General features: G+C 49.4%; 1 protein-coding gene across 16 annotated transcripts in view; it reads left to right on the plus strand.

Moving 5' to 3' along the window:
* Positions 1-27,630, plus strand: part of EXD3 (exonuclease 3'-5' domain containing 3) — a 254,131-nt gene that overhangs the window by 61,442 nt on the left and 165,059 nt on the right. For 11 of the 16 annotated variants that reach the window (XM_068211675.1, XM_068211670.1, XM_068211673.1 and 8 more), the window contains 3 exons: positions 15,141-15,205; positions 19,579-19,746; positions 20,977-21,144. The exons of 1 other annotated variant lie outside the window; for it this stretch is intronic. In XM_068211675.1, the coding sequence (XP_068067776.1) occupies positions 19,642-19,746; positions 20,977-21,144 (273 nt within the window). In that variant the 5' untranslated portion in view covers positions 15,141-15,205; positions 19,579-19,641. The remainder of the gene's footprint in view (positions 1-15,140; positions 15,206-19,578; positions 19,747-20,976; positions 21,145-27,630) is intronic. 4 more of the 16 variants (XM_068211679.1, XM_068211686.1, XM_068211677.1 and 1 more) reach the window with 3 other exon arrangements.

The following is a 27,630-nucleotide window of genomic DNA, read 5'->3' on the forward strand; positions in this document are numbered from 1 at the left end:
TGCAAGCACTTCCTTCCTGCATTTCTCAGAAGGAGGGAGGGGGGTGTGCAAAGAATGTTGAACTGCCTTTGACGGAGGAGGAAAACTGAAGAAAACAAGAGATGCAATCCTAACTACTGACCTTTTACTTGAGCTTGGTGATGTTTTTCAGCAGCAGAGCCTCTGGGGAGTAACAGCATCCTCCTTGCTATTGTGCTGCCTGCCCAAAAAGGGGGCTAAAGTTCAGCTTTTATGATGTTCTCACTCTGGGCTTGTGGGAAAAAGGCCACATTCCCTTTCTTAGGTCATACGAGTGCAAGAGATGACAGAGTCCTACAGTCTAACCCCAGGGCAGGAGGCCAGTGCAGAATGGGACTGGGATAGACAGCTTGGTAAATACACTGCCAGCTTTTTCTCCTTATGGAGAGTCACAGCAGGTGGGAGGGTAATTTACATTGTTAAATTAAAAGGCACTGATTTATTTTATGTTGGTGTGTTATTGTTTCATAAGAGCACATGGGTTGCCTTAACTTGTGATGGACTCTTGCACTTTATTGTTAAATCCTCCTTTTCCACTTTGGTCAACAGTTACTGGAAATGAACGTTATCTACCAAGACAAAAACAAGAGGCAAATAAGTATAAAACAAAATCCCAACCTCCTCCCCAGCAAACTAGAGGTTTTCAGGGATCCCTCCATAGTTTGGAGGACTGGGATTATCGCAGTGGATGTTCTCAAATGGTGCTCCTTGGCCCTCAAACTGTTCCCTGTGCCTGGGGCCTAGAGAGACACCAGTCCCTTTGCTCACGGGTCCTGATCAGGCTCTGTGTCTTTGAGCTGCCACCTGGTCTGACTGTCCCCCTTCTTTCTGCCACATCTGGTGTTTCTCTCCATTTAGGTTTCCTTCAGCCTTGTTGAGGTGTTGTTCAACAGACACTGAGCTGGTGTTTCCACGTGGCATGATCCTGGCTGTGCTGTGCTTTCTGAAATGCAGGGTCTGGGAGGAGAGGAGGTGATTCTGCCTGGAAAGGTTGCCTATCGTAAGGATAAATTCTGTTCTAAAATTACAGATACTGTTTTAAAGTTTCTGTAAGGCATACTGTTTAAAAAACAAATCTGGATGATGCTGACATCCACCTGTGTGTTGGCACCAGTCCTTTGGCAGTGCTGATGGCTCTGCTCCAGGGGCTCAGGGTGCTGATCAGCTTATGGCCCCCCCATGAGCAGCAAGCTGAGAAATCCTGTCCTGGGGCTGATGTATGAGTTTGCCTTCAGCTGGAGTCTTGTCTTCTGCATGGCAGAGCACATAAAACCTCTGGTCACTGAAGGCTAGGTGTCACTGCCTGATGTGCAGTCAGTTCTGTGGGTTCTGTGTGATAAGGAAAGGTTTGTGTTCTGGCAGATTGGAGCAAGTGGAAGTGCTGACTGATCAAACAGCTGAATCACAGCTGCGAGAGAAAGGTCTTGCTCCTGCCCTTCTCTCTCATGCCCTTGCACCAGTCCTGGCACATGGGTCACCTCTTTGCTCCTGTGCTGGTACCTTTGAGCCTGCACTGAGTTGCATCAATTCCCTGGCCCAGCAAGAGCAGATCTGTGTTTTGGCCAAGTTCATTTTCTGTGGAGGTGAAGCAGAGGGGCAGCTCCAGTCTCTGCTCTGGGACAGGGACAGGAGCCAGGGAACGGCTGGAGCTGGGCCAGGGCAGGTCAGGCTGGAGAGCAGGAAAGGTTCTTCCCCCAGAGGGTGCTGGCACTGCCCGGGCTCCCCAGGGAATGGGCACGGCCCCGAGGCTGCCAGAGCTCCAGGAGCGTTGGGCCAGCGCTGCCAGGGATGCCCAGGGTGGGGTTGGTGGGGGTCTGGGCAGGGCCAGGGGCTGCACTGGGTGATCCTGGTGGGTCCCTTCCTGCTCAGGGGATTCCATGATTCGAATGAGAATGACTCACTTTACTTTTGGACAGCTCATGTCCTAAGTAAAATGTCTTGGCACCAGCCAGGCGATGCAATACAGCCAGGTATTCATTCAAAGTGCTCGAGGAAATGTGCAGACACAAGCCCACCTTTGGGTGGCTGTTTTAGGGGCACAGATGTGTTGGTGTTCCCTCCTTACCGGGGTACCCCACCCTGTGGCACAGTGAGCTGTGTGACTGTGGCCAGAGGAGGCAGCTCACCCACCTTGTTATTTTTGATTTGGTCTTTGACATTGAGCCTTGCCTTTGTAGTGACCTCCAGTGACTGACCCTGACGTGTGGCAAACACAAATACCCAGTTACCTGAGTGTGCAGGCAGATGTCTGGGTTCTGAAGGAGAGAAATGAGGTGCCTGTCAACTCTCTGGCATTTCTGCTTATCACAGTGAGGGGTGGAGGGAAATTAATGCTGTGAAAACAAGCCTGAAGATGAGGGTGGTTTGCCACAGACAAGGGTCTGTGGAATTTGGACCCATGACGTGAAGCCCAGGGCAGTGGCATTCAGGTAACACCTGAAGTGTGTCTGGTCAAGGCAGTATCACGGGCCCTGAAGATTAATATTTCTCTGTCTTTCTGGCTCACAAGTGTTGATTTTCATATCTGCGAGGACTTGCCCGTGGCACCCTGTGGTGCTGTGTGCTGCAGGTGCTGGCTATACACTCCTGCCCCACTGTTCCTCTCCTCCCTCACCCGGCACGGAGTGGCTCTGGTGGCTGTGGAAGATCCACCATCCCTGCTGGCCCCCTGGAAGGTGCCCATTTCACAGGGCTGTAGGCTTTGGCTCTGCACATTGCTCGTTTAGCCTTACTTAATTTTGGCTAATCTGAGAACGGATCTCTTTTCATTTTCTGCTGGATGCACTTTACACTGAGCTATACAGACATTGGGAGGGAGAAGAATTTGTCTAAATTATTTGTTTTTCCTTGAGAAAAAAGAAATGGAGATTTATTACCAGTTTTCCCTCCCCAGGGCTCTCCCTCAGCAAAGCCCTGCTTCGGTGGCAGAGGTTTGCAGCGAGCTATTGGCGATTCAGCACGACAAAAGTTCACACAGTTCAGAGCTCCAACAATTACAGAGGAGCTTTTCTTGGGATATTTAAAATGTCCTAGACACAATTAAAAGAATTTCTCAGCAAGGAGAGTGCAAGCTGGGGACTCTCCGGCAGATGTAATCACTCAAGGAAAACTTTGTTTGGCTTGGCTGGGCCCTGCCTTCGTTCCATGCTCTTTCATCCCACCACCAGGCTTTGTCTCAGTTTTTGCAGTGTCTCTGTCTTTCCCTCTTTCCATCTGCCCCACATTCTGCTGCAGGCTGAATGGGACAGCCTTAACCTGGCTACTTCCAAGACAAACAGCAAGTCAGATGGAAAAAGGGGGCCCTTGGCTGTCAGGAGGCTCCGTGGCCACTCACTTCCTAGAATTAAAGGCTGGGAGTTGATCTGTAAGCCAGCCAAGCCAGAGACAATGATTGGGTTCCCATTTTGTTCCTTTGATACTGTCTTAAATATGTGCAACGACTGGGAAAACAGAATTTGCATAAAGCAGAAATCCACTTTCTCATACAGATCTGTCCTACCCTGTGTCCTCCAGTGTGGGTGGCACAGGTGGCAAAACTCAGCTGCCTGTACTTAGAGAACTGAGCTGTAACAATTCCTGGCTATGATGGGATAGTTTTGGTAGCCGCATTGATGGGATGGGTACAGCTGGAATTCTGGTGTTGGGGCTGCATGGTCCTTGTGAGTCACTTCCAGCTCAGGAGGTTTTGTGATTCTGTAAATCAACAGGAGAGATGCATTAAAGCCACTGTGACCCAGGTCAGTTCCAGTATGGCCAGCCGGGCCCTGGTTTTGTGCCATGGCTTTGCCCAGCCTCTGGACAGGGGTATTGCCTGTCCCACGTGTGACAGGGGTGTGAAGGTGCCTTCCCCTGCTCCAGAACCAGCCCTGTGCTATTTGGACGTGAGATTTTCAGCTCTAAACCCCAGAGTGCTTCTGGGCTGTACCAGCTTGTGGTGATTAGAGAGCAGGTAATTACTAACGGTGTGGTTTGCAGGTTCTGTCACTGATGAAGCTGGGATAAGAAGTGGGCAGATTCCCTCTCTAGGCACTGAGGGACATTTACAATGCTGCGAAGTGCCTCAGGTTGGGTGGGAGGTCTGAGAAGTGCCTGTGAACTGCTGCTCGTGGGCACAGAGCCCTTGAGAGCAGCCTGAGCTGTCTGTGCAGCCCCAGGGCTGTGGCAGCCCCCCACCCTCTGTACCCGCCCCCCCAGTGGGCCCCAGGCAGGGCTTGGGGTGGCAGCTATCACACACTGAGCTGGCACTCTGCTTTCATTCAGCGCTGTAACTCGGTACCACACACTAAAGAGACTTTCCATTGGTATTCAGGGCTCATATACCAGCTCTGCACGGTTTCCTGCGGCTTCCAAGGGAAAGGACTTTTCCATGCATAATTTAATCACGTTCAGCACGGCAGCAGTGGGATTTTTTTTTCCACAGAAAGTCTATAACATCTCCTTGGTGAACTCCTATACTTTGAGAACTCACAGTGCGCTTGCTTATCTCACTCTCTCAGATAAACACCTCTCAGCATCCTGTTTTTCTTGTGCCATACGAACAGGAAGAGAGCGATTGTTTGAGATGTGCGTCAGTCAGAGCTGGAACCAGGCAGCCCCTTACCCTCCCCATCACCATGGAAACCACCAAATCCCTTCAAACACATTGATGCTGAGCTGACAGGTATCCTGGATTTTCCACTTAGCCTCCCCAGAGCTATGATTTTAACATGCAGGACTTGTCAAAAATAGGGTTTTTTTTTTTTATCTAGGAGGTGCAGCTATAAATTTTGGAAGGGAACAGCCATCTCTACTTTTGTCTTAAGTAGCAGTGAGATCTTTTATTTGGCCCTGGCTTTGGTGCTGGGAGCATTGGAAGGGCTCAGAGGCAGCTCTGCAGTCAGTGGGAGTGCGGTGTGAGGGACTGGGCAAGGTTCTGCCTGAGCCTTGCGCAATGTCTGCAGTGTGTCCTGGAGAAGTGGCTTGAGCCAGCCAGCCTTGGGAAAAGCATCTGGCTGTTCTGCAATCACTCCAGGGTGACCTGGAGAGCTTTGTGTGTGGAGAGAGCAGATTTAGGATTTGGATGTGATTGGAACTGTCCCTGGAACCTCAGGGTGGGATTTTCAAGAGCTGCAGCAGAAATATGGATGAAGAACACATTGTTTGAAGGTTCTCATAATGCTGAGTGTCAGTGCTGGTCTAATGGCAGGTGTCCCTTCCCATGGCAGGGGAGCTGGAATGAGATGATTTTAAGGGCCCCTCCAAGAAACTAGTCTGGGATTCGACCAGAGATGGAGTTTTAATCTCCCACTCTGAGATGTAATTAGGCAGAGGAAGAAGGAGAAATTCTTTCAGCTTAGGGGTTTAACCATTGTTTTATTCAACGTAAGCAAAGCAGCAATTTCCCTCTGCCTCTGGAGGGCTTGGTTCAGCCTGGACAGATGTGTCTCCTCCTCTTTGTTTACCCAAGTAAACATGTCACCATGTCCCCAGGTGCCACATCTTCACCTTTTTTGAACACTTGCAAGGCTGGTGACTCCCTCACTGCCCAGCACTCCTGGCTCTGCCCAGGGCCTGGCTGGCTCAGGACCACCATACCCACTGACCTGGGAACGGGAGAGGCCCTGCCCCATGCAGCATCTGTGCTGCTGCTGAAATGTGCTCAAGAGAGGAACTGGCAGAAGAAAAGCTGGGAATGTCCTTTATACAAGAATCAAACTATTGTTACTGTTCTCAAAAGAAAGTTGGATGGCTTCAAAATATGTACTACAGCTTTTTAGAATTACCAGGTGGGTTTTTTCATATAAAACTACTTAGGACGCACAATTAATGTTGTTAGGTTTAGAACTTGGGGATTTCCAGAGATGTCTGCAGGCAAAAAAACAGATATCATTTTAGCTCTATGATAGTACTCTGGATCTGATGATTCTTTCCCATCCTGTGCTTGAGTCCTCTGGGGCTGCTGCTGTTCCTGGCAGTCTCAGCCTCTTACATAATTAAGAAGTTTCCCCTTTTATCCTGGACAATATCAGTTTTCTTCCCTTTTGCAGAGTGGATAAGTTTGAAAGAAGAAATGGTTAGTTTTCTGGAATGCTCTTTTAGGTGTTTTTCAAGTGAATTTCCATTTCTATGAAAGTGCCATTAACTCAGTGTAAGGGCATTAACTGGCACCCTGGCTGTGACAGATCCTCCTGTTGCTGGCCCGAGGAGGTTGGCAGGACAGTGGGATGTGAGGAAGGGCTCGTTCCACGGCACTGATTGTTGTCCTCCTCCTGGGAACGTGGTGACTTGCTCCTCACTCTTCCCTCAACACCGAGTTGGTTTATGGGAACAAAGCCTAATTCCCTTCATCACTGGAAAAAGGCATGGAGCTGGTGCCTAAAGGAAGTAAGGGTAGCCTGGCTGAATCTTTGAAGGAAAAGAAAAACTGTAAGATGAAACTGTGGGTTTTGTTTAAACAGTTTTGAACACAGGAGTGCAGACCCTGGTTTGGTAAGGATGGGGATCCACCCAGCTCAGGGCCTTGAGCCACCCCTCTGGCTGTGCCTGGCCATGGGGGTGGAGGGACAGGTGTAAAATGGGAAGGGAATGAGGGACTGCAGTGCTGTGCTCCCCTCCCACGTGTGTCCCCACTGTCCTGTGCCAGAGATTGTCATCCTCGTGCTGCAGAGCCCTTGACACTGAGCTTAGAGCCCCTCTGACAGAGGAGGAAACCATGGGAGAGTGTTGACAACTACCTGCAAAAGGTTTATGACTGTTACATTTCTAGGCTTTTATGAAGTTGGATTTCATTAACTGCCTAGAAAGCAACCTCTTGGTGTTCTTTTCAGAATTGCTATTTCTGTACAGATTGCTGCACTTCTTGTCCAGCCAGGGTGCACAGATAGCATCACCAAATGACCTCTGTTTGTCTGAGGTGATGTCACACCTTGTTCAGGGTGACAGTGTGGGACAGGCTCCTTCACTCCTGGGCAAGGGAAGTTTCTGCTGCCCAGGCTGGGTCATTCCAGGCACTGCAAGGATGTCCCAGAGCTGGGTGACTCCTTGGTGAGGTTTCATTTTATTTGTTGAGTTGGCACCAGCTCTGAAGGGCACCCTCTGCTCCCGTGCTGGGTGTGGTGCCCAGGTGTTGTAAGGGAGAGGATTCAGCCCCTGTGCCCTGCTCAGGTGAGACCCCACCTGCAGAGCTGCCCCAGCCCTGGGCCCAGTACAGGGAGGACCTGGAGCTGCTGGAGAGATCCAGAGGAGGCCACGGAGCTGCTCCAGGGGCTGGAGCCCTCTGCCCTGGAGCCAGGCTGGCAGAGCTGGGGGTGCTCACCTGGAGAGGAGAAGCTCCAGGGAGAGCTCAGAGCCCTTCCAGGGCCTGAAGGGGCTCCAGGAGAGCTGGAGAGGGACTGGGGACAAGGGATGGAGGGACAGGACACAGGGAAGAGCTCCCAGTGCCAGAGGGCAGGGCTGGATGGGATATTGGGAATTAGGAATTGTTCCCTGGCAGGGTGGGCAGGCCCTGGCACAGGGTGCCCGGAGCAGCTGTGGCTGCCCCTGGATCCCTGGCAGTGCCCAAGGCCAGGCTGGACAGGGCTGGGAGCAGCCTGGGACAGTGGGAGGTGTCCCTGCCCGTGGCAGGGTGGGAGGGGATGGGTTTTGAGGTCCTTTCCAACCCAAACCAGTCTGGGATTCTGTGTTGTTGTTGTTGTTGTTGTTGTTGTTGTTGCTCAGGTGTCTGTGCACTCTGGGACAGAGAGGAATGTGGATGTTCTCGGGGCTGATGTGGGGGGAGGAGGAGGAAAGCCCCTGTTTGGAGCACAGGGCTGGGGCTGTGCTGAGCCTGCCCTGCCCCACAGAGCCTGGGGAGCAGCTCTCCAGGCTCTCCATTGACAAAAAGCACTAAGAAAATAACAGGGCAATGTCACTGCCTGTTGTGCTCAGCCAAGCAAGCCTTCTTTTTTAATGAGAGTGCATTTTGTTTGATCTCAGGTTTTTTGGGGGGAAATGATGAATTTTAGCCATTAGGAAAACAAAAGGCATGGTTATTTGTAAGGATTGTTTTATAAGAAGCATATGTGTGCTTTATTATTCTTGTGCTTGAAGTGTGGGGATTGTTTTCAGTTGGGAGGCTGCAGTAGAAGAATGTGAACTTCTGACTCACTCAGAAATCAAGCATGTATCAGCCAAATGCTGAGGGTTCCTATTATGTTTTCATAACTCAAATTTCTCAGAATGGAAAGGATCTCACTTGCCCTTAGTTAGAGAATGACTTTTGTTGCCATTGAGAAAGGCTGGCTTCTTTTCTAGAAAAACTTCTCTTGCTTTCAATACACTGTTCATGTCCCTTTTCCCTCTCCAGCAGGGCAGTTTCTCTGTGTTCTGCCTGTGCACCTCATTCTCCCCCATATTTCTGTTTGAGCTCCTAATTCTGCCTTTTCAATAATGATGTAGTCAACAGCACAGACCAAGGTTTGGCTTCACAGAGTGATTCCAGGAAAGTGTGAGCTCAGCTAATGGCACCTGAGGAATTCTGGCTCTTGTCTAGAAGAACCCAGTGAGGAACATGAGATGAGTATTGCCTGCAGAGCCAGATGCCCCAGCCACTCTGTGGTTGTGTGCTTGGTGTAAGCTTATGCCAGGGTATTAGAGAACACACATTCAGTAGGACTAATTCTGTGATACATTATTGCATGTTGGCACATTAACAGAGCAGTTCCAAACCAGAGTGTCACGGAGGAATTGCTGGCCTGTACCTTGCAAGGTGCATCACTGAGTTAGAAGTTTCTGTTAAACCTAATCTGTCTGGAAGATGATAAAGAGCCACAAAAAGATAAGCCTCTAGATACTGACCTCCTCCCTAAAGTGAAGCAAATATTTCCTGCTGAGTGAAACAGCCATCTCAGTAGGACTGGAATAAAGCTTTGCCCCTGCTCTCAATACAGGCAGAGAGCTGGGCTGGGATTGTCACTCCCAGCTGACTTTTCCATCTGGCCTATGAACAAAACATAAACTGCTTCTGCAGTTCCCAGGGATGCCTGGGCTAGCTTGTGGCAGTGTGTTAGGTGATGTGACCCCTTTACTTCAGTACCAATCCCAGCTGTGGGAATCTTCATCTGCTGTAGAGAGGCCGCAGGGGCTGGCGAGCAGGAGGTGGTGGTCGTCACAGGGCTGGAGAAACAGAGCAGTCACAGCTGGTTGATAAATTAAGAAATGTGGAACTATTCATCTTATATGAGGTTTCTGGTGACTGAGAATGAGCTGATGTTCAAAGTCAGGTAATTGCAAGTGAGGAAGTCAGAGCATTTTGGGATATTTTCCCCTCCTGTCTGATGTAGATCCTCCCGCTGATTCCATTAGTGCAGAAGGGGAATCCAAATGTGTGGATGAAGAGCTGGAGGAACAAGTAAGAAATGCCTTTCTTTCCCTTGGTGAACCTGGATTCCCAGACCTCCCCAAAGGCTCTGTCTTTAATGTTAAAATTGCAGGGGAGGTGTGTGGTGTGAGGAGCTCAGGACTGTGGTCGCTGGTGTGGTTCCTTCCCTCCCGAGATGGGAAGGGCTTGGTGCAGCTGAGTTCAAAGCTGTGTCGATGAGAAAACAGCAGCTGAAACTGGACGCTGGGCCAAGGCTGCAGTGAGACAGACAGGCCAAATAACGAAGGACTCTCTCCATCTTCTTGCTTCATTTCCTTGCTGCGTGAGTTCAGCTAAATGCACAGTTAGACATTCTCAAGCATATCTGCCTTTTGTGGGAGGCACACTGAAGGAATGGGTTTCTGGCATGGGGAGAGAGTCTTGGAGCTCTGGAAATGGTGCTAAAGCAGAGCAATGTGTTGTTTCTGAAATGAAATAGTTTAGTGACATCGGATCCTCTTGTAAATTTGGCTCTGTTGGATTCAGTGGTGGAAATGAAGCAACCTGTCCTGGCAGCATTCCTTGTCCCTGCAGGCACTGCTACCTGAGCAGTGCAGGGAGCACCTCTGGCTGCTTTCAGTCTTTAGTGAAGGACTCATCACTGCAGGCAGTGGAGATTGGGATCAATCACCAAGTGCTGACTCACAATAACAAACTGAAAGGTTTATTTATGTTACATGTGCTCATTAAAGGGGGCACAGCATGAACACCTGGAAGGTGTCACAATCTGTAGGTCTGTAGGTTTCTACTGAGGAATTTTGTACCTTTTTAGTGAGATCAGCTTGTCCTCAGAGGTTCAAATTTAGGCACCAGAAAATGTATCCATTCATTTTTGCTCCATGTAAGTGATATTATTTCTGTGCCTGTTCTGCAAAACCAGCACACACTTGCTGTGAGCTGCAGCCACTTCTAAACAAAATTGAGACAAACTAGGTTTGGGTAAGAGACTTTGATTAATTCACATATAACACACAATTTGTTTGTCCTCAGCTGCAATTTCAATGACCCAGAGTGGGTGTGCCCCTCATGCTGCTGGAACAGGAGAGGGTAAATGGCTCTGCTCACCCAAACCCCCAGCTTCTGCATTGTCCACATTGAGGTATTGGAGTTTTAAAGTCCAAATAGGCCGCCTGCCCTAAGGGGGACATGGAAATACCTTGAATTTTAGTTTTCTTTTCAGAAATACATCTCAAAGGTGTGTTGAGATAAGAAGGTGTTTTCACTGAGAACAGATTCCAGGGCAGAAGGCACACAAAACAATAAGTAATAGTAAAAATTCACTAATTGTCTACTGGGTGGGTTGGATATTCCATTAAACATTTATTAAAATTTGGTTAACTTGCAGGACAGAGGGACAAAGAAAAGAAAACATAAAGAAAACATAACCATTGTAGGGCAGCAGAGCAGGACAGCTCCCATCTCTGCTCTGGGACAGGGACAGGAGCCAGGGAACGGCTGGAGCTGGGCCAGGGCAGGTCAGGCTGGAGAGCAGGAAAGGTTCTTCCCCCAGAGGGTGCTGGCACTGCCCAGGCTCCCCAGGGAATGGGCACGGCCCCGAGGCTGCCAGAGCTCCAGGAGCGTTGGGCCAGCGCTGCCAGGGATGCCCAGGGTGGGGTTGGTGGGGGTCTGGGCAGGGACAGGAGCTGGGCTGGGTGATCCTGGTGGGTCCCTCCAGCTCAGGGGATTCTGTGATTCCATAAATTTGTGATTCATAATCAACATTTTGTTCTTGACTTTTCCTGTCCATGGCTTTCAGCTGTGACAGTCTGATGTCACCCTGCATTTCACTCACTTTTTCCACCTTCTTTGGGGTTGTTTTTTTTTCATTCAGTATCTTTTCTTCTGCTGACTGTAATTCTTCCAGGTTTTGGGCCACAAGGCATTTAATGGCTTTGGGCACTGAGAGAATGTGTCAGAAGTTTTTTTCCTTGGGAAATTCCTCCTCTGAGGTTGGATGTCACCCTTTCCTCAGGTGGGAGGAGGCTCAGTCAGAACAGGGGATTCTCTTGCCAGGGCTGCAATGGTGAATAATGCGGCAGAATTTTGTAAGGACACTACTGCAAACCTCACCAGCAAATCCAGTGCTTACCTCACCAGCCCCCAGGCACTGCTTTTGTTGTGATCACAGCAGGGTTTGAGTGATGGATGCACAAAGGAAATGGAGAGAATGAACAGAAAGTAGTTTATGGTTTTCCTCAAAGGCACTTTTCTAACTCAAAAATACAAGCCTTGTGGTTTATATGGTTTTGAAATGTAACCACAGATCTTGAGAACTGGAAGACATTTGATTTACCATCTCCTGCAATTTTGGTACCAGGTTCAGGGCAGAACTCATTATTTTTCAGAATGAAAAACATTCAAAGGAAATATATCAATGTAAAATGTTTAAAACAGGAACATGCTATTGGGAGAAACTGTCAGTGCCAAAACTTGAGGTCTTTTGTGTTGGAGCTGATGCAGATGTGTCTTTTTGAGATCTCCACCAAAGTGCTCTAACCGTGATTTGGTGAGGCTTTTCCAGCTGTTTTAAGGTCTGCAACCCCCTTTTTTTGGGAGCTGCGAAGGGTCAGTGTCAGACTGAGCACTTTCTCTTGAGCTTAGTCTAGGAACTGGAAGGGCTCAGCTGCCTCTCCTGACCCTCCTCAGCTGCTCACAGCTGGAGCAGGGAGACTTGGTGTTCTCTGACTTTCCACACTGGGTGGTTTGTTTTTTTGGGGGTTTTTTTTTTGGATTGTTGGTTTTTTTTTTTTTTTTTTTTTTTTTTGTGGTTTTGTTTGTTTGTTTGTTTGTTTGTTTCTGTTTTTGCTGGTTTTTCTTGGTTTTATTTTGCTGATAGAATGCCCCTTGCTAATAGCTGGATATCTCTTCAGGATGTAGGAGACTCCGCAGGATTGAAATTCTCTTTAGCAGTGGAGCTTCTGGGTGTCCTTGGTGGGAATGATGGGGTTTTTCTGGCCACCATGCCCCATACTTGCATTGTTCTTGTCCAGAGCTGAGCCCAGATGCACTTGTGGTTCAGTTCTGACCTTCACTTTATCTCTCCTTCACTTGTACTTCTCCCTCATTCCCTGCTGTGTGGAGCTCTCCAGGTTTTTCTGGAAGACTTGTGAAACTCCCTGTATGGTCCTGTTATTTTTCCTTGGATGTCCTGGTATTAGTTTGTTGCTGATTCTCTTCTTCCTTCTCGGATGTGGATGGGCAGATACCTCTCTGGTATCCCACCAGAGTACAGCAGCAGTTATTGATTAATCATCCTTGTCAAAGGCACTCATTTCTCACTCTCTGGGGGTGCCAGGAGAACCGAGAGGAGGACAGTTCTCCAAGGAGGTCCTGCAGGAGACAGAGCAGATGAATTGTTCATTTCTTTCGGGAGTCCAAACGATGTGGACCTTCACATTTCCATCTTCTGTCTCATCTGGAGAGTAACTGGGTGAAATAGCTCCAGGCCCAACAGGAACTGCAGTGTCCTCCCTCTGGTGGGATGGGACAAGGGCACGAGGTGGCTTTGCTCTCCTGTTTATGTCTGGCTCTGTGAGCAACTGCTTGTGGGTTATTTTGTTATGTTTAGCCCCTGACTCTGTCTCACCCTCAGATTCCCAGAAGCCTCACCAGGTGAGGAAGGGAGCAGCCCTGTGCAGACACCAACAGATTTCTCAGTTTCTCTCCTTGTCCAATCCCTGCCCTCTGTCACTGTGAAGCCATTCCCTCTTGACCTGTCCCTCCAGGCCCTTGTCCCATGTCCCTCTCCAGCTCTCCTGGAATCCTTTTGGGCACTGGAAGGGGCTCTGAGCTCTCCCTGGAGCCTTCTCCTCTGGAGCCTCTCCACCAGGTCCGTGTCCCTCCTGTGCCGTGCTCCGGGGTGCTCTGTGGAAATAACTCAGCTCTGGGTGTGTGCAGAGCTCTGGGGCAGGGAGGTGTCCCTGTGTCCCTGTGACTGCTCAGTGCCACGCTGGCACTGCTGACCTGCTGACAACTGACTGCAGAGATGTTTTCCTCTGCTGTATCAGCTCGGGTTTCAGTGGCAGGGAGGTAAGGTAGGAAAGAGTCAGGAAGAAAAGGGCTGGGTTTGTTGACTGAGGTTTAGAAAGCTTTTAACAAGTTGAATTATTGGTTGTATGTGAAGTGAAACACTGCTCTCCTAACTGCTCTCATTTCCTGTATCATTCCAGCCTGTTCCCTGCATTAATTACAGCTCAGATTTACAGTGTATTTGGTTACACACTGCGCTGCATTCCTATTTTTTTCCTCTGTGTGTATAAATTTCTTTGGGAGTCAGGCCAAGAGGAGAGTGTGCAGATATGCACACACACATGGACTGAATTTGACTGTAATTTGCTAATTTACTGGGGAGAAGAGGTCTGGCTTTTCTTCTGTTTTGGTGTAAAAAGAGCCTTTTCTTTTTCCGAAGAAGGAGCAGTAGCTGAGAACAGCCAGTGTTTGGAGAGTTCAACATTTCAGAACAACCAGAGATGAGAGAAAATATTATCTTGTGAATTGTAAATGTGGCATTTTTAATTTGGCTGGTGTTTCCCAGAGGTTAGTGGATAATGGGAATATTATCATGCTCTTGGCTCAACCAGTAATCAGCTTGCTACTTCAAGTATTTTATAAATACAGTGCCTCAGAGTTCAGCTGGATGAGGTAGAGCCTTTCACAGCTGAAGGAGCTTTTTGTGGCGTGAAATATGAGGTGCAATGAGATACTGAGCATGAAATCTAGCATTTGGAAATGAGCTCTTTAGGAATTGTAAAACACAGAAGGTGATTAAAAGGAAGTTTCCTTTTCAGTTTAACATTTTTCTTTTGGCTGTATGAAAACATAAGAAGTGTGTTAGGAGGATTGGTTTGGAGAGTTCATTCAGATTTTTAAATTCATTCTTCACATTTTAACTGTTGATGCTGCAGATGATTTTCATTCAGAATAATTTGTGTCGTGGTTTCGTAAGTAAATGATTGTGATTTAAGTAGAATCAGATATCAAACATGTTGCTGCTTTCAAAATGAAATATTCCTAAACAATTGCTTTAGAAGTACTGGTGTGATGAATATTGCTATGATGAATAATGGTATGATGACTGTACGAAGAATGATAACACACAAAAGAACAACTGAATGCAAGTTCTGCAATAACTAGGCGAAAAATAAGAGGAAAATTCCAAATAACCTTTTTTTAAAATATTTGATCCCTCTTTGTTTAGTCTTGCCACTTATCACAGCAGCCTTTCATCTTCCCTCTTCCTCAGGCACCCTGAATCCCGCTGCAGCCCCGTTGTTGTCCACCCTGGCACACCCTGTTCTGGCCCACAGTCACCCTGCTCCATGCCAGCTGGCCAAGAGCTTCCACGGCAGAGCCGTGCCTTGAAATCTGCCGTGCTGAGCATCCCTCCGGAGCGGCGCCGGGGCTGGCTGCTGCAGGAGCCCGCGCTTGCGGCGGGCAGGCTGGCAGGGCAGCAGCAGCAGGGCTGGCCTGGAGCTGCTCTGCACAGCTTTGCACTGAGTGCAGGAGCCAGGGGCTGCCGAGTTAAAGCCGTGCCTGGCTGCCGCCTGTGATTTTGTTAGGATTTCAGAGTGCAGGGTTTTACACGCTAATCCTGACTGGCACTTGGAGCTTGGTGGTTTCCAGCATGGAGCAGCAGATTTCTCTGGGGTGAAACAATGCCCCAGTGTGTCTGGGCTGCCTCTACAGAGCCAATAAATCTGTTTTGTTTTGTTTTTCTCCCTCCTTTCCTCTCTTCCCCCTCCTCCAGGCCAGGACCCACTCGTACTGCTGGAAACCCTTCAGCTTCTCTGGACAAAGCACGAGCTGGGGAAGGTAAGGCTGAGCCCTGCACACAGCAGTTCCTCTGGATGCAGAGCATGTCCAGGCCAGGCTGCTGGGGTCAGACCCGCCAGCCTTCACGGCTGCTTTCATCCCAGCGCGCAGGGGAAGAGCCTCTGCATTTGCAGCCACAAGGGAAAAGAAAAGGTAGCTTTGTGTGACGGGGAGCAGCTCAGGGGCTCCTAGAAAAGGGCTGGAGTTTCCAGGGCTGAGTTACAGAAGGAATGAAAATCAAAGTTGCTTTTGTTTTGTTTTAAACACTTTTTTTGTCTATTAAATGGAGGATCTTGGGGGAGGGGGAAGAATATTGCTAGTAGCTGAAAAAAATGAGAATTTAATTTGGTAGAGAAGTGCTTTTTGCCAACTGGATATATCAAAGCTTTCATATTTGAAGTATTCTTTTTTTTTCTGATTGGTTTGGTTTTGCCTTTTAGAGTGGTGAATGCAATTTACACTGCTGTCTAAAATTAGTGCTGTTATTTTTATACAACAACCTGTGGGCTCTACACAGAGATTTTTCATAGGCAGCAAAATATATTTCATCTAAGTTTGGAAGCTTAAAAACTAACAAAACCAGCAGATGCAGGGGTGAGTTTTCCATGTTTAACTCTGTGCTACTCAGGCAGATTCAGAAGTGAATTGATTCCTTTTCTAGAAGGCCCAGAGCCCTGCAGCTCCCACTTAACCCCGTGGAGCATCTCCTGTGTGGAGTGGCCAGCGTGGCTGAGGACCTGGTGGACGTGCTCCATCCTGGCTGTCTGCAGTGCTTACTCACTGTCCTGGGCTGCTGCTCTTAGACTTTCCATTACTGTTAGTCTGTGGTTGCCAGCTGGAATAAACAACTGGAAACCCAGTGAGAGAGGTGCCTTTCCAAATGGTCACTCACTGACAGAGACTTGAGCTCAGCAATTCTGAAACCTTGAGCTTTCCATCAGGTTTTGTTAGAGTTGAAGAAAAAAAGAAAATTGTCCTTTAGGTCTGGAGCTCGCAGAACAATAACAGGAAAGAGAAACCATCAAAATCTCTGCACTGGGTACCCTGGGATATGTGTATGGATTGGGAAGAAAAAATACTCTGGAAAAGAAAAAGCATCCCATAGATGTGTCCTTTGGCAGGGAGCACTGCAGTGATTTTGCTGGGGGTGGAAAAGCTGGAGGATCCCCAGAAGCTGTGGAATCACAGACTGGTTTAGGTTGGGAAGGAATCTAAACCTCATCCAGTCCCACCCTGTGCCATGGGCAGGGACACCTCCCACTGTCCCAGGCTGCTCCCAGCCCCATCCAGCCTGGCCTGGGACAGTTCCAGGGATCCAGGGGCAGCCACAGCTGCTCTGGGCACCCTGTGCCAGGGCCTGCCCACCCTGCCAGGGAACAATTCCTAATTCCCAGTATCCCATCCATCCCTGCCCTCTGGCACTGGGAGCCATTCCCTGTGTCCTGTCCCTCCATCCCTTGTCCCCAGTCCCTCTCCAGCTCTCCTGGAGCCCCTTCAGGCCCTGGAAGGGCTCTGAGCTCTCCCTGGAGCTTCTCCTCTCCAGGTGAGCACCCCCAGCTCTGCCAGCCTGGCTCCAGAGCAGAGGGCTCCAGCCCTCAGACCAACTTTGTGGCCTCCTTTAGATTCATTTCTACAGCTCCACGTCTTTCCTCTGTTGGCCACCCCAGTGTCACCCGGGCTTTGCAGGTCCCCAGTGGGGTTTGCAGCTGTGTCCTCTCTCCAGGCTGTGTGATGAGCAGGAGGGTATTTCTCAGCTTGGAGGGTGCTCAAGGAAAGCCTTTCTGGAGCAGTGGGGAGGGCTGTGCTGAGCCCAGCTGCTGTGGGGGGCCACAGCAGGAATGTCCCAGTGGGTTCTGACTTGTGCTTGCCATGCTGTCACCAGGATGGGCTGAGCCATGCCCAGGGCTGTGCACCCACAGAAAGTGCAGACTCTGTTCTGAGGGGCTGGGCTGCTTTGCCCTCTGTGTGCAGCTCAGCTGGGTTGTGCTGCTGCTGCTACCCAAATATCCAGCCCCAATAACTGAGATAAGTTGACTTAAGTCCAGCTCAGCCTGCTCCAATGCCAGGTAAGTGGCAGGAGCTTCTCTGCCTCTCACTTTGTGTGTCTGTAGGTCAGTACTGTCCATGAGCTGGGGTAAATCAGCCCCTTGGTCTCAAATCAGTGACCATGGGCAGGAATGTGTCTGCCAGGGCATGACCCCAGTTCTGGAACATAGGTATAAGAAATGGTCATTTCCTACATAGGAATGACAGTTTGGGAATAATCAGGAAGCATCAGCAGACTGCCTGGAGCTGTGGGACTAGAAACAGGGGATCAAAGCTGAATAAAGGACTGTGTAGTTTGAGCATCAGCAACATTTTCCTATTCCCATGATCTGTCAGGCTGTAGAAATCCCCCCAAGGAGCAATCCCTGCCATGGGAATCAATTGAAATGGAAATGGCAATTACAAAAAAAGTTTCAGAGGAATCCCTCTCTGGCAGAGGGACGAGCCAGGCAGCACAGCACTCTTTCCTCTCTGATTTAGGTGTCTCGTGCCCTTTTTGTCCTCTGCCTTTCCTCCTCAGACTATAGATGCCCTAGCTGAAGGCTTGCTGGGAGGTTTGGAAGGAGACTTTTTCCCAGCTCATCACAGTCTCACTGGTACGAAGGCCAGACTCAGAGCAGTTCGTGCTGCTGGCAATGGTGTCAGTGCTGGGAGCTGCTCTGCCTGTGCCAGCAGGACCTGGTGTCTGCTGGAGCCCGTCCTGCCAGAACCCAGGCTCAGATTCCTGCCCAAGGAGGAGCTGAGTGGGGTGGTGGAAGCTCCAAATGTGCTGAAGTGGGGTTTTTGAGGGGGGAAAAAGCCATTTCCAAACAGTGCAGTGGAGTTGGCAAGTTGCTTTGTTTTCCTTTGGCTGTTGTATTGGATGTTTGTGGTTGGATCAGAGCTCATCTTTGCCTTCTGCTGCATCTCCCAGCAAAGTTGGAGGCCTGTGTTTAACATGGCAAGCTCTTGCCACAGGGAGAATTACTTAGAGAGAGAAATCTCTTATCTAAAGTCCCATCTCCATTAGTCATCAGCTTTTTCATACTGTCTTTATAGCCCACTGAGAAAGAAACAGTTTCTGTCATAAACCATAGGTTCTGTGGGTTTTCCAGACATGAAAGACACTCTGGAAAACAACTGTCTTCCAGTAAAAATTGCCGATGAGTAAAAAAAGAAAAAATTCACTGGCAAATTTTCTGTAGATTTTATTTTGTTTTCCATGTTGTTCTTCAAACTTTATATTGTTTCCACTGGAAGCTCTGAATGGGGCCATGAATCCAGTAAATTACAAGTGCTGGCTGCAGCAGGAATGAGCATCTTTTGGATTTGGCTTTTTAGCCAGAAAAGAAAGAGAGCAGCTGCTCTCAGTGATTTCTTGTTTTCTGTCTCTGCTCTCGCCCTGCTCCTCGCTGATGATGTACCATGCAGTGAGAGGTCCTGTGTGGGTACTGAGGATGCCACCTCCTCACCCTGCCAACCCTCCCAGCTCCCTGGAAACTACTTCTAATGTAAACATTATAGAGATACTGTTCAGTACTGCTAATTTATCACTTCTACCAGATGGGGAGTAAGTAGCCTATTAACATTCACAAAGTGAGGGTCCAATTCCTTCACATTTCTAAACACATCACCCTGGGATTCCTAAGATTTATGGCGTGGAGTTTTCCCATGTTCTGAGCCCCTTTGTGTGGCCTTTAGGCTCATGGAGGTGTGCAGGGGCAGGAGTTGCTCAGGGAGCTTTTGGGGGAAGGAGCACAGATTTGGAGGATGACAGTCTGACAGAATTTGAACTCAGATATTTCATTCACTTTGATCTGAGTGTAAAATCCAAACTAATTTGAGATTCCCAAATATTCCGATTATGGGCACTATTGTGACTGAAGTAGGCATAAGGTCAAATATGCAGGTTTGTGGTGAAGCCATGAGGAGGGGTTCTTGTACTACACCTTGCAGGTATCTTAGAAGATCAGGAGTCTTTTGAGCCCACTTCTCTACCTTCAATATTGCCATTTTCCCAATAACACCCCTGTCTCCAGCTCACTTCTTTTCTCCCCCTCCCCCAAATCCCAAGCCCCTTTGTCTGCCCCACAGAACAACTTCTCTGTCTTTATGGGATAATTAGTGTGGACAATTGCTGCTTTTCCCATTGGGTTTGAGGTGCAGTGAGCCATGAAGGAATCTGTAATGACATGAAAAGTCACTGGAGGCGCGGATGGTGGCTGAATAGCAACAGTTACCTCTCTGAATAGATTAAATTAAAAAAAATAAAGCTTTGTGTTCAGCTGGGGGAAGGGAGGATTCACTAATCTTTTTGTACTTGACAATGTGGTTTTGTATCTCGGCAGCTCAAGGAAGAAATCAGGCGGGGCTTTGCCAGACTGGAGGACCCTTTGGCAGGACTCCTGGCCATGCTGGAGAGCAGCAGTGATTGGAAGGGGAAAGGGCATTCCCTGGGGTATTGCATCACCACGGAGCTGCAGCTTTGGATAAAAGCACATCCTGCCGTCCCACAGGTTAGAAAAAGAGAAAGCAAGAGAGTTGGGAGAGAGGAGAGAGCAATTGATTTTAATGTTCCTCCAGCATCTCTAGTTTCACTTTATCCCACAGTTCAGTATCCTCTCTGTAGCCTTATAGAGAGTGTGAGAAGGTGTGAAACACAGTGAGATGTTATGTGTGACATGCTGGCCTGAAAATGAAATCATATTGGGAGCTGTGCTGCCAGGGCTGTTTCCCCTACAAAGTTGGGATTTCTTCTCTCCAGATCAAAGCACCTTGGTCAAGCATTGCTCTTGCAGCCTTTCCAGGCTGGAGGCTCTCCCACTGGAACCCACATCCCTGCTGTCAGTAGAAACCCAGTTGCAGAAATCTGCTCTGTGTGTTCTTCCAGCTCTGCAAATAGAAGCCAGTTACTGTAGGATTGCTTAATTCCTGCCATATGGTGGGAATGCTGAAAATGGGAACAGCTTGCCTTTTCAACAGCTGAATGATTAGTTCTGTAAAGTTGGGTCATCAGATTATATGTCTTTATGTTTACCATTCCTTCTGCTTCCAGATATTCTGACCTACTGAGAATTTCTCTCCTCTGTGAGCTTTTGGCTCTGAACTGCAGGATACTTTTGTATTTGTGTTGCTTCCTTTCCCATTTTTCCAAATGGCTCTGGTTCGATGTTAAGCTCTGCCATTACAGGATCAGCGAAGTGCAACAGGCACTGAAATTCCTGTGTCATGAGTGAATGATCACGTGGGAGTACAAGGATTTAAATACCTCTGTCTGTGCATCTTTTGATGGTGCTTTTGCTTTCCCTACCCTTCATGCACCCAGCAGCAAGCCTGGGAATGAAAATGGAATTCTTATGCCTGATAGGTGAGATCTCCCTAGAGGGGAGTTGCTGAATTCAAAGATTTTCTGCTGGGAACTGGAGGGGAGGATTTCTGAAGAGCTCTGTTAGCACAGAGGGCAATTTTCCAGTTTCAGATTTTACTTTTGCACAAGGCCCTATCCCTTCTCCAGAATTACCCCACAAACATTTCATGTTCTTAAAGTGGGTGCTGTGGAAAAAATGTGTATCATATTGCTTTGATTTCTGCCTGCAGACTCCATGGGGAAATCAGAGAATCTCTTCCAGAGGAATTCGCTTACTCTGTTTTACTCTGTTTAAACAAGCTGTGTTTTCAACCACCACTGAATCACAGCCATCTTTACCAAACCTGTGTTTGATTGTTTTTTTGGTTGTCTTTTGAAGTCTAGCACCAAGCTGAAGAAGCTGCAGGCCCGTGTGCTTGGAATGCTCTCCCAGTGCCCAGCTAATCTGCTTGACCCCCTGATTAGCATTTACCAGCTCCACACAGCAGACCGGAACTATTTGCTTGAACATGTCAGTCATCTTTATCTCCAGGGCAATTACAAAGAGGTGGGTCATGTCTTTCAAATAAATTTACCTTGCCAGCTCTCTGTGAATGTCTATGTCCTTTTTTTGGGTGCATTTCAATGTGAGTTGCATTTCATCCCAGCAGCTGCATGCTGTGAATGCTGCAGCTTAACGTGCTCTTCCCGTGTACAGGAGCAGCCTGGGCTCAACCTCGGCTTTTCTGCTGCCTGGGGACAGAATGCCAGGGAATCCTCCCTCCACTCCTTTGCTGACCTTTGAAAATAATAGGTTAATAGGCTTTATTTTGGAGAATTTAAGGGGATGGTTGTATTATTTTTTGTTTTCCTTGTCCTTAGCAAGAAAAGAAGGGATTTTAGTCCTTGGTCATAGACCTGCTGTGCTATCTCCAGCCCACCTGCAGCCAGAGGGCTTGGAAAACCTCACTGGGCCCATGTGACTGCCCCAACCTCAGGTCTCAGTTAGAGGAGTTTTGAAGCCTCTTTACGGCTGAGGCTCATATTCCAAATGTGTAACACCTTCTGTATCTGTGTCTGGGTGGTTGACACAGGCAGGAGTTCACCAGACCCTGATCTGGTGTGTTTTACCCTGTTTTACAGCACCGCAGCATCTCCAGCATGGTCGCCCCATCCCTGGAATTGTTCCAGGCCAAGTTGGACAGGGCTTGGAGCACCCTGGGGTAGAGGGAGGTGTCCCTGCCCATGGCAGGGGGTGGAACTGAATGATCTTGAAGGTCCCTCCCAACCATTCTGTGGTCTTTCTTTTTTAAAGCCAAAAGGGTTTGTTTTTCTCCCAGAAGCATGGTTCATTTGGATGGTATATAACAACTTGACCTTGTTTAGCAAAAGTAAAACTCAAATAGCATTCTTAAAATCCTATCCTTCAGTAAAGCTGAATTCCCAGGTGACATCCTGGAATCCCATTCTTTTTGATTTCTTTCAATACTGAAACAAAGATATTTTGTATTTGGTTTGAAGTTCCCAGGTAGCTGCTTGAGACAGTCTTGTGCTCAAAAAAATTTTTGAATGTGAATATTTGACAATTACAACATGAAGAAATATCTTATTTGATTATATTCAAGCGGGATTTTTAGGTTCATGGCTCCAAAGATATTAGTTTTCATTAGAAATACAATTCTTTCTAGATCCAGCTTTGGAAAGCTCTAGATTTTTTTGGTGGAATTGTTGTTCTGTTTTTCTTTCACATCAGAGATCATTTACTGCTCATTCCCAGTGTGAAGAACAGGAAACCTCAACAGCTTCTCACTCTCAGCCATAGCTTTCTTCTAGCTTTCTTTTGTTACCAGAAGGGTGAAAAGAATTCTCTTCAAAAATAACAGGAAGTCTTTTACTGCCCTTGGAGACTAAATCAGGCTAACCCCAAACAACCTGGAGCTGGGGCTTTGAGCATTGCAGTGGCTCTGGGTGTCCATCTGACCTTCTCTTCCCCATCTCTCAGCTGGGGCAGTGAAGCAGACTCACATGTAGGATTGTTGGCTCTTCAGTCTCTCACCTGAAAGGCCAGAAATCACACAAATCCTGACTGTCATTATTTATTTTCTTGCTGTATTTGCAATAAAACAGCAGGCATTTTACAGTTCAGTACTTAAAAGGGCTTATAAAAAAGAAGGAGATGACATTTTTCATGGGCAGATAGTGATAGGACAAGGACAGTTATTTTAAGCTAAAAGAGGAGAAATTTAGGTGGGCTATCAGGAAGAAATCCCTCCCTGTGAGGGTGGCCAGGCCCTGGCACAGGGTGCCCAGAGCAGCTGTGGCTGCCCCTGGATCCCTGGCAGTGCCCAAGGCCAGGTTGGACAGGGCTTGGAGCACCCTGGGATAGTGGAAGGTGTCCCTGCCCATGGCACAGGGGGTGGGACTGGATGGGCTTTCAGGTCCCTTTCAACCCAAACCAGTTGGGGATTCTGTGATTTATTCTAGAGCAGGTTATTCCCTTTGTCGGTGGTGTGGAAACCATGAATGTCCTCTGCCCTGGGAGTTAAGGCTCCTTTCCCTCATGGAGATTTTGGAGAATGTTCCCTTTGGAAAATGAGATCCCAGAGCTCCTGGGGATGGCCGTGGCAGTTGTTTGGTGCTGAAGCACCTCTGGTCCTCGCTTACGCCTGGATTTGGGGGAGCTGGTCAGAGGCTGAGCCTGGAGCTTGGGGGAGTGCTGGCACGGGGCACAGGAGAGGGGACTAGGACAGATTCTGGTTCTGGTGTAGCAGCACGGGCTGTGCTGAGGAGGCATCTGCCGGGGAGCAGCGCCAGCGGATGGCACTGTGCTCCCGGGATGCAGGGAAACAGGCAGATCCTGGGAGCTGGGGAGAAGTAGGGATGTGGAACTGGGTTTTGTGGTGTCTGGGCTGTCTGGTGTTTTATCTTTCTTTTGTGATGGGAGCGTGCAGCTGCTGGAGGAGCAGTGAGAGCTTTGAGTATGGCGAGGAACTCCCAGCTCTGCTCGTTGTGGCCCCCATGGCGTGGGGAGATGGGAGGGTTCAGCACTCCTGCTCAGGGAGTTCCAGCGAAGCACAGCAGCCTTGTCCCCTTCCCAGAAGCCAGCCATGGCTCCAAGCCACCCTCGACCTGGGCTATGCCAGAGGTGCCAGAGCCCTGCCACGCTGCCGGGCCAGTGCGGTGCGGGAAGGGCGATGGGAGCCAGGGGTCACGGTGTGGGGAACGGGGCTGGGAAATGGGAACTCCGTGTGGGAAGGGTGCTGGGTGCAGGAGGATGTGCCATGGGAAGGGCCCTGGATTAATGTAGTGTGGGAAGAGCAATGGGTGCCAGTGGATTTGGTGTGAGAAGGGCACTGGGTGGATTTGGTGAGGGGAGGGTGCTGGGTGCTGGTGGATTTGGAGTGTGTGGGAAGGGTGGTGAGTGATTCTGGTGTGGGAAGGGCATTTGAGTGTCAGTAGAAGTGGTGCAAGCAGGACTGTGGATGAATTTGGTGTGGGAAGGGCACTGGATGTTTTGGTGTAACAAGGACACCCTGTTCTGGTGTGGAAGGACACTGGTTTTGGTGTGGGAAGGACGTTGGGTTTGGTGTGGGAAGTACACTGGGTTTGGTGTGGGAAGGGTGCTCGGTTTGGTGTGGGAAGGACACTGGGTTTGGTGTGGAAGGACACCCCGTTCTGGTGTGGAAGGACACTGGGTCTGGTGTGGAAGGACACCCCGTTCTGGTGTGGAAGGACACTGGGTCTGGTGTGGAAGGACACTGGGTTTGGTGTGGGAAGGACACTGGGTCTGGTGTGGAATGACACTGGGTTTGGTGTGGGAAGGACACTGGGTTTGGTGTGGAAGGACACCCCGTTCTGGTGTGGAAGGGCACTGGGTCTGGTGTGGAAGGACGCTGGGTTTGGTGTGGGAAGGACACTGGGTTTGGTGTGGAAGGACACCCCGTTCTGGTGTGGAAGGACACTGGGTTTGGTGTGGAAGGACACCCCGTTCTGGTGTGGAAGGACACCCCGTTCTGGTGTGGAAGGACACTGGGTTTGGTGTGGAAGGACACTGGGTTTGGTGTGGGAAGGACACCCCGTTCTGGTGTGGAAGGACACTGGGTCTGGTGTGGAAGGACACTGGGTCTGGTGTGGAAGGACACTGGGTCTGGTGTGGAAGGACACTGGGTTTGGTGTGGAAGGACACTGGGTTTGGTGTGGAAGGACACCCCGTTCTGGTGTGGAAGGACACTGGGTTTGTGTGGGAAGGACACTGGGTTTGGTGTGGAAGGACACTGGGTTTGGTGTGGAAGGACACTGGTTTTGGTGTGGAAGGACACTTGGTCTGGTGTGGAAGGACACTGGGTCTGGTGTGGAAGGACACTGGGTTTGGTGTGGGAAGGACACTGGGTCTGGTGTGGAAGGACACTGGGTTTAGTGTGGGAAGGACACTGGGTCTGGTGTGGAATGACACTGGGTTTGGTGTGGGAAGGACACTGGGTCTGGTGTGGAAGGACACCGTGTTCTGCTGTGGAAGGACACTGGGTTTGGTGTGGAAGGACACTGGGTTTGGTGTGGGAGGACACTGGGTTTGGTGTGGGAGGACACTGGGTTTGGTGTGGGAGGACACTGGGTTTGGTGTGGGAGGACACTGGGTTTGGTGTGGGAAGGACACTGGGTCTGGTGTGGAAGGACACCGTGTTCTGCTGTGGAAGGACACTGGGTTTGGTGTGGAAGGACACTGGGTTTGGTGTGGGAGGACACTGGGTCTGGTGTGGGAAGGACACCCCATTCTGGTGTGGAAGGACACCCCATTCTGGTGTAGAAGGGCACTGGTTTTGGTGTGGAAGGACACTGGGTTTGGTGTGGAAGGACACCCCGTTCTGGTGTGGAAGGACACTGGGTCTGGTGTGGAAGGACGCTGGGTTTGGTGTGGAAGGACACTGGGTTTGGTGTGGAAGGACGCTGGGTCTGGTGTGGAAGGACACCCCATTGCAGTGTGGAAGGACACCCCGTTCTCGTGTGGAACGACACTGGGTTTGGTGTGGAAGGACGCTGGGTTTGGTGTGGAAGGACGCTGGGTTTGGTGTGGGAGGACACTGGGTTTGGTGTGGAAGGACACTGGGTTTGGTGTGGAAGGACGCTGGGTCTGGTGTGGAAGGACACCCCATTGCAGTGTGGAAGGACACCCCGTTCTCGTGTGGAACGACACTGGGTTTGGTGTGGAAGGACGCTGGGTTTGGTGTGGGAGGACACTGGGTTTGGTGTGGAAGGACGCTGGGTCTGGTGTGGAAGGACACCCCATTGCAGTGTGGAAGGACACCCCGTTCTCGTGTGGAACGACACTGGGTTTGGTGTGGAAGGACGCTGGGTTTGGTGTGGGAGGACACTGGGTTTGGTGTGGGAGGACACTGGGTCTGGTGTGGGAAGGACACCCCATTCTGGTGTGGAAGGACACTGGGTTTGTGTGGAAGGACGCTGGGTTTGGTGTGGAAGGACACTGGGTCTGGTGTGGGAGGACACTGGGTTTGGTGTGGAAGGACACTGGGTTTGGTGTGGAAGGATGCTGGGTTTGGTGTGGAAGGACACCCCGTTCTGGTGTGGAAGGACACTGGGTCTGGTGTGGAAGGACACCCCGTTCTGGTGTGGAAGGACACCCCGTTCTGGTGTGGAAGGGCACTGGGTTTGGTGTGGAAGGACACCCTGTTCTGGTGTGGAAGGACACCCTGTTCTGGTGTGGAAGGACACTGGGTCTGGTGTGGAAGGACACCCCGTTCTGGTGTGGAAGGGCACTGGGTTTGGTGTGGAAGGACACCCCGTTCTGGTGTGGAAGGACACCCCGTTCTGGTGTGGAAGGACACCCCATTCTGGTGTGGAAGGACACCCCGTTCTGGTGTGGAAGGACACTGGGTTTGGTGTGGAAGGACGCTGGGTTTGGTGTGGAAGGACACCCCGTTGCAGTGTGGAAGGACACCCCGTTCTCGTGTGGAAGGACACCCCGTTCTGGTGTGGAAGGACACTGGGTTTGGTGTGGAAGGACACCCTGTTCTGGTGTGGAAGGACACCCCGTTCTGGTGTGGAAGGGCGCTGGGTGCCGGCAGGACAATGCTGGGATTCAGCAGACCGGGGGTAATGCAGCGCGAGCGGGGCTGCGAGAGGCCCTGAATAGGCCAGGCTGTGCTGGAGAAGAATGAGGGGTAGGCAGAAGGCAAGCTAGTGTTTCATGGTCATCTTATGTTACACTTCAGCCTTTCAAAGAGTGTCTGGGGCTGCTTGAATGAACCTCTCTTGCACTGCGAATGCGGGAGCCCGGAGACAAAGGGGACTCTTGTCACTCTCAGGCCCCTTTGGGGAATAAAAGCCATTGTCACATGAACAGGGGCAGTCTGGCAGGCTGTGCATGCTTCAGTGCCCCATGATATCGCTAAGTCTCAGCAGAAATCACATTCAGGGCCCTGTCAGCTTTGATTAGCGGGGTCTCATGACTTAATGTGCTGCGATATTTCATGTCTAAGGGTGGCGGCTGTCTTTCTGGGGGATGAATGCCCTCTATTGTCCACTGAGTTATTTTATTTACATTTTTTAAACAGCTTATAAAGGTAAAAAGATAGCTGTGCTTAAAGAAAAAAATCAAATTCCTTTGCTTCTGGATCAGCAGTGAGTGCTGCTCGGGTCAGATACAGTGAAACTTGTTTTCACAGTCAGCATCAAAGTTCTCATCTTGTTTAACAGCTTTATACTAAATTCTGAACAGGTGGCAGTGGAGCTGGGTTTAGGAAGGAAACAATAAATAATCTTTTTAGCCTCTGACAACCAGAAATATTCCTGGGCCTGAGAGACCTCCCACTCCAGCCTCTGTGTCAGTGATTCAGAGTTTCTCTCCCCTTCATCACTTTGGTTCTTAAAAAAGAATTTTGGATGAAGCCAGTAGGATTTTATTTTTAACAGGATTTTCAGTTGCTCTGTTGAGATGTCTCTGTTTTCAAAAGCGAGTATATTTTTAATTCTAATGTTTTATCCATCAATTTCTAGAAATAATGAAGGCTCGTATGTTAAATTTGGTTCACATTTGCTC

Source organism: Anomalospiza imberbis, chromosome 21 (genome assembly GCF_031753505.1).
Source record: "Anomalospiza imberbis isolate Cuckoo-Finch-1a 21T00152 chromosome 21, ASM3175350v1, whole genome shotgun sequence".
In the NCBI taxonomy this organism is placed as follows: domain Eukaryota; kingdom Metazoa; phylum Chordata; class Aves; order Passeriformes; family Viduidae; genus Anomalospiza; species Anomalospiza imberbis.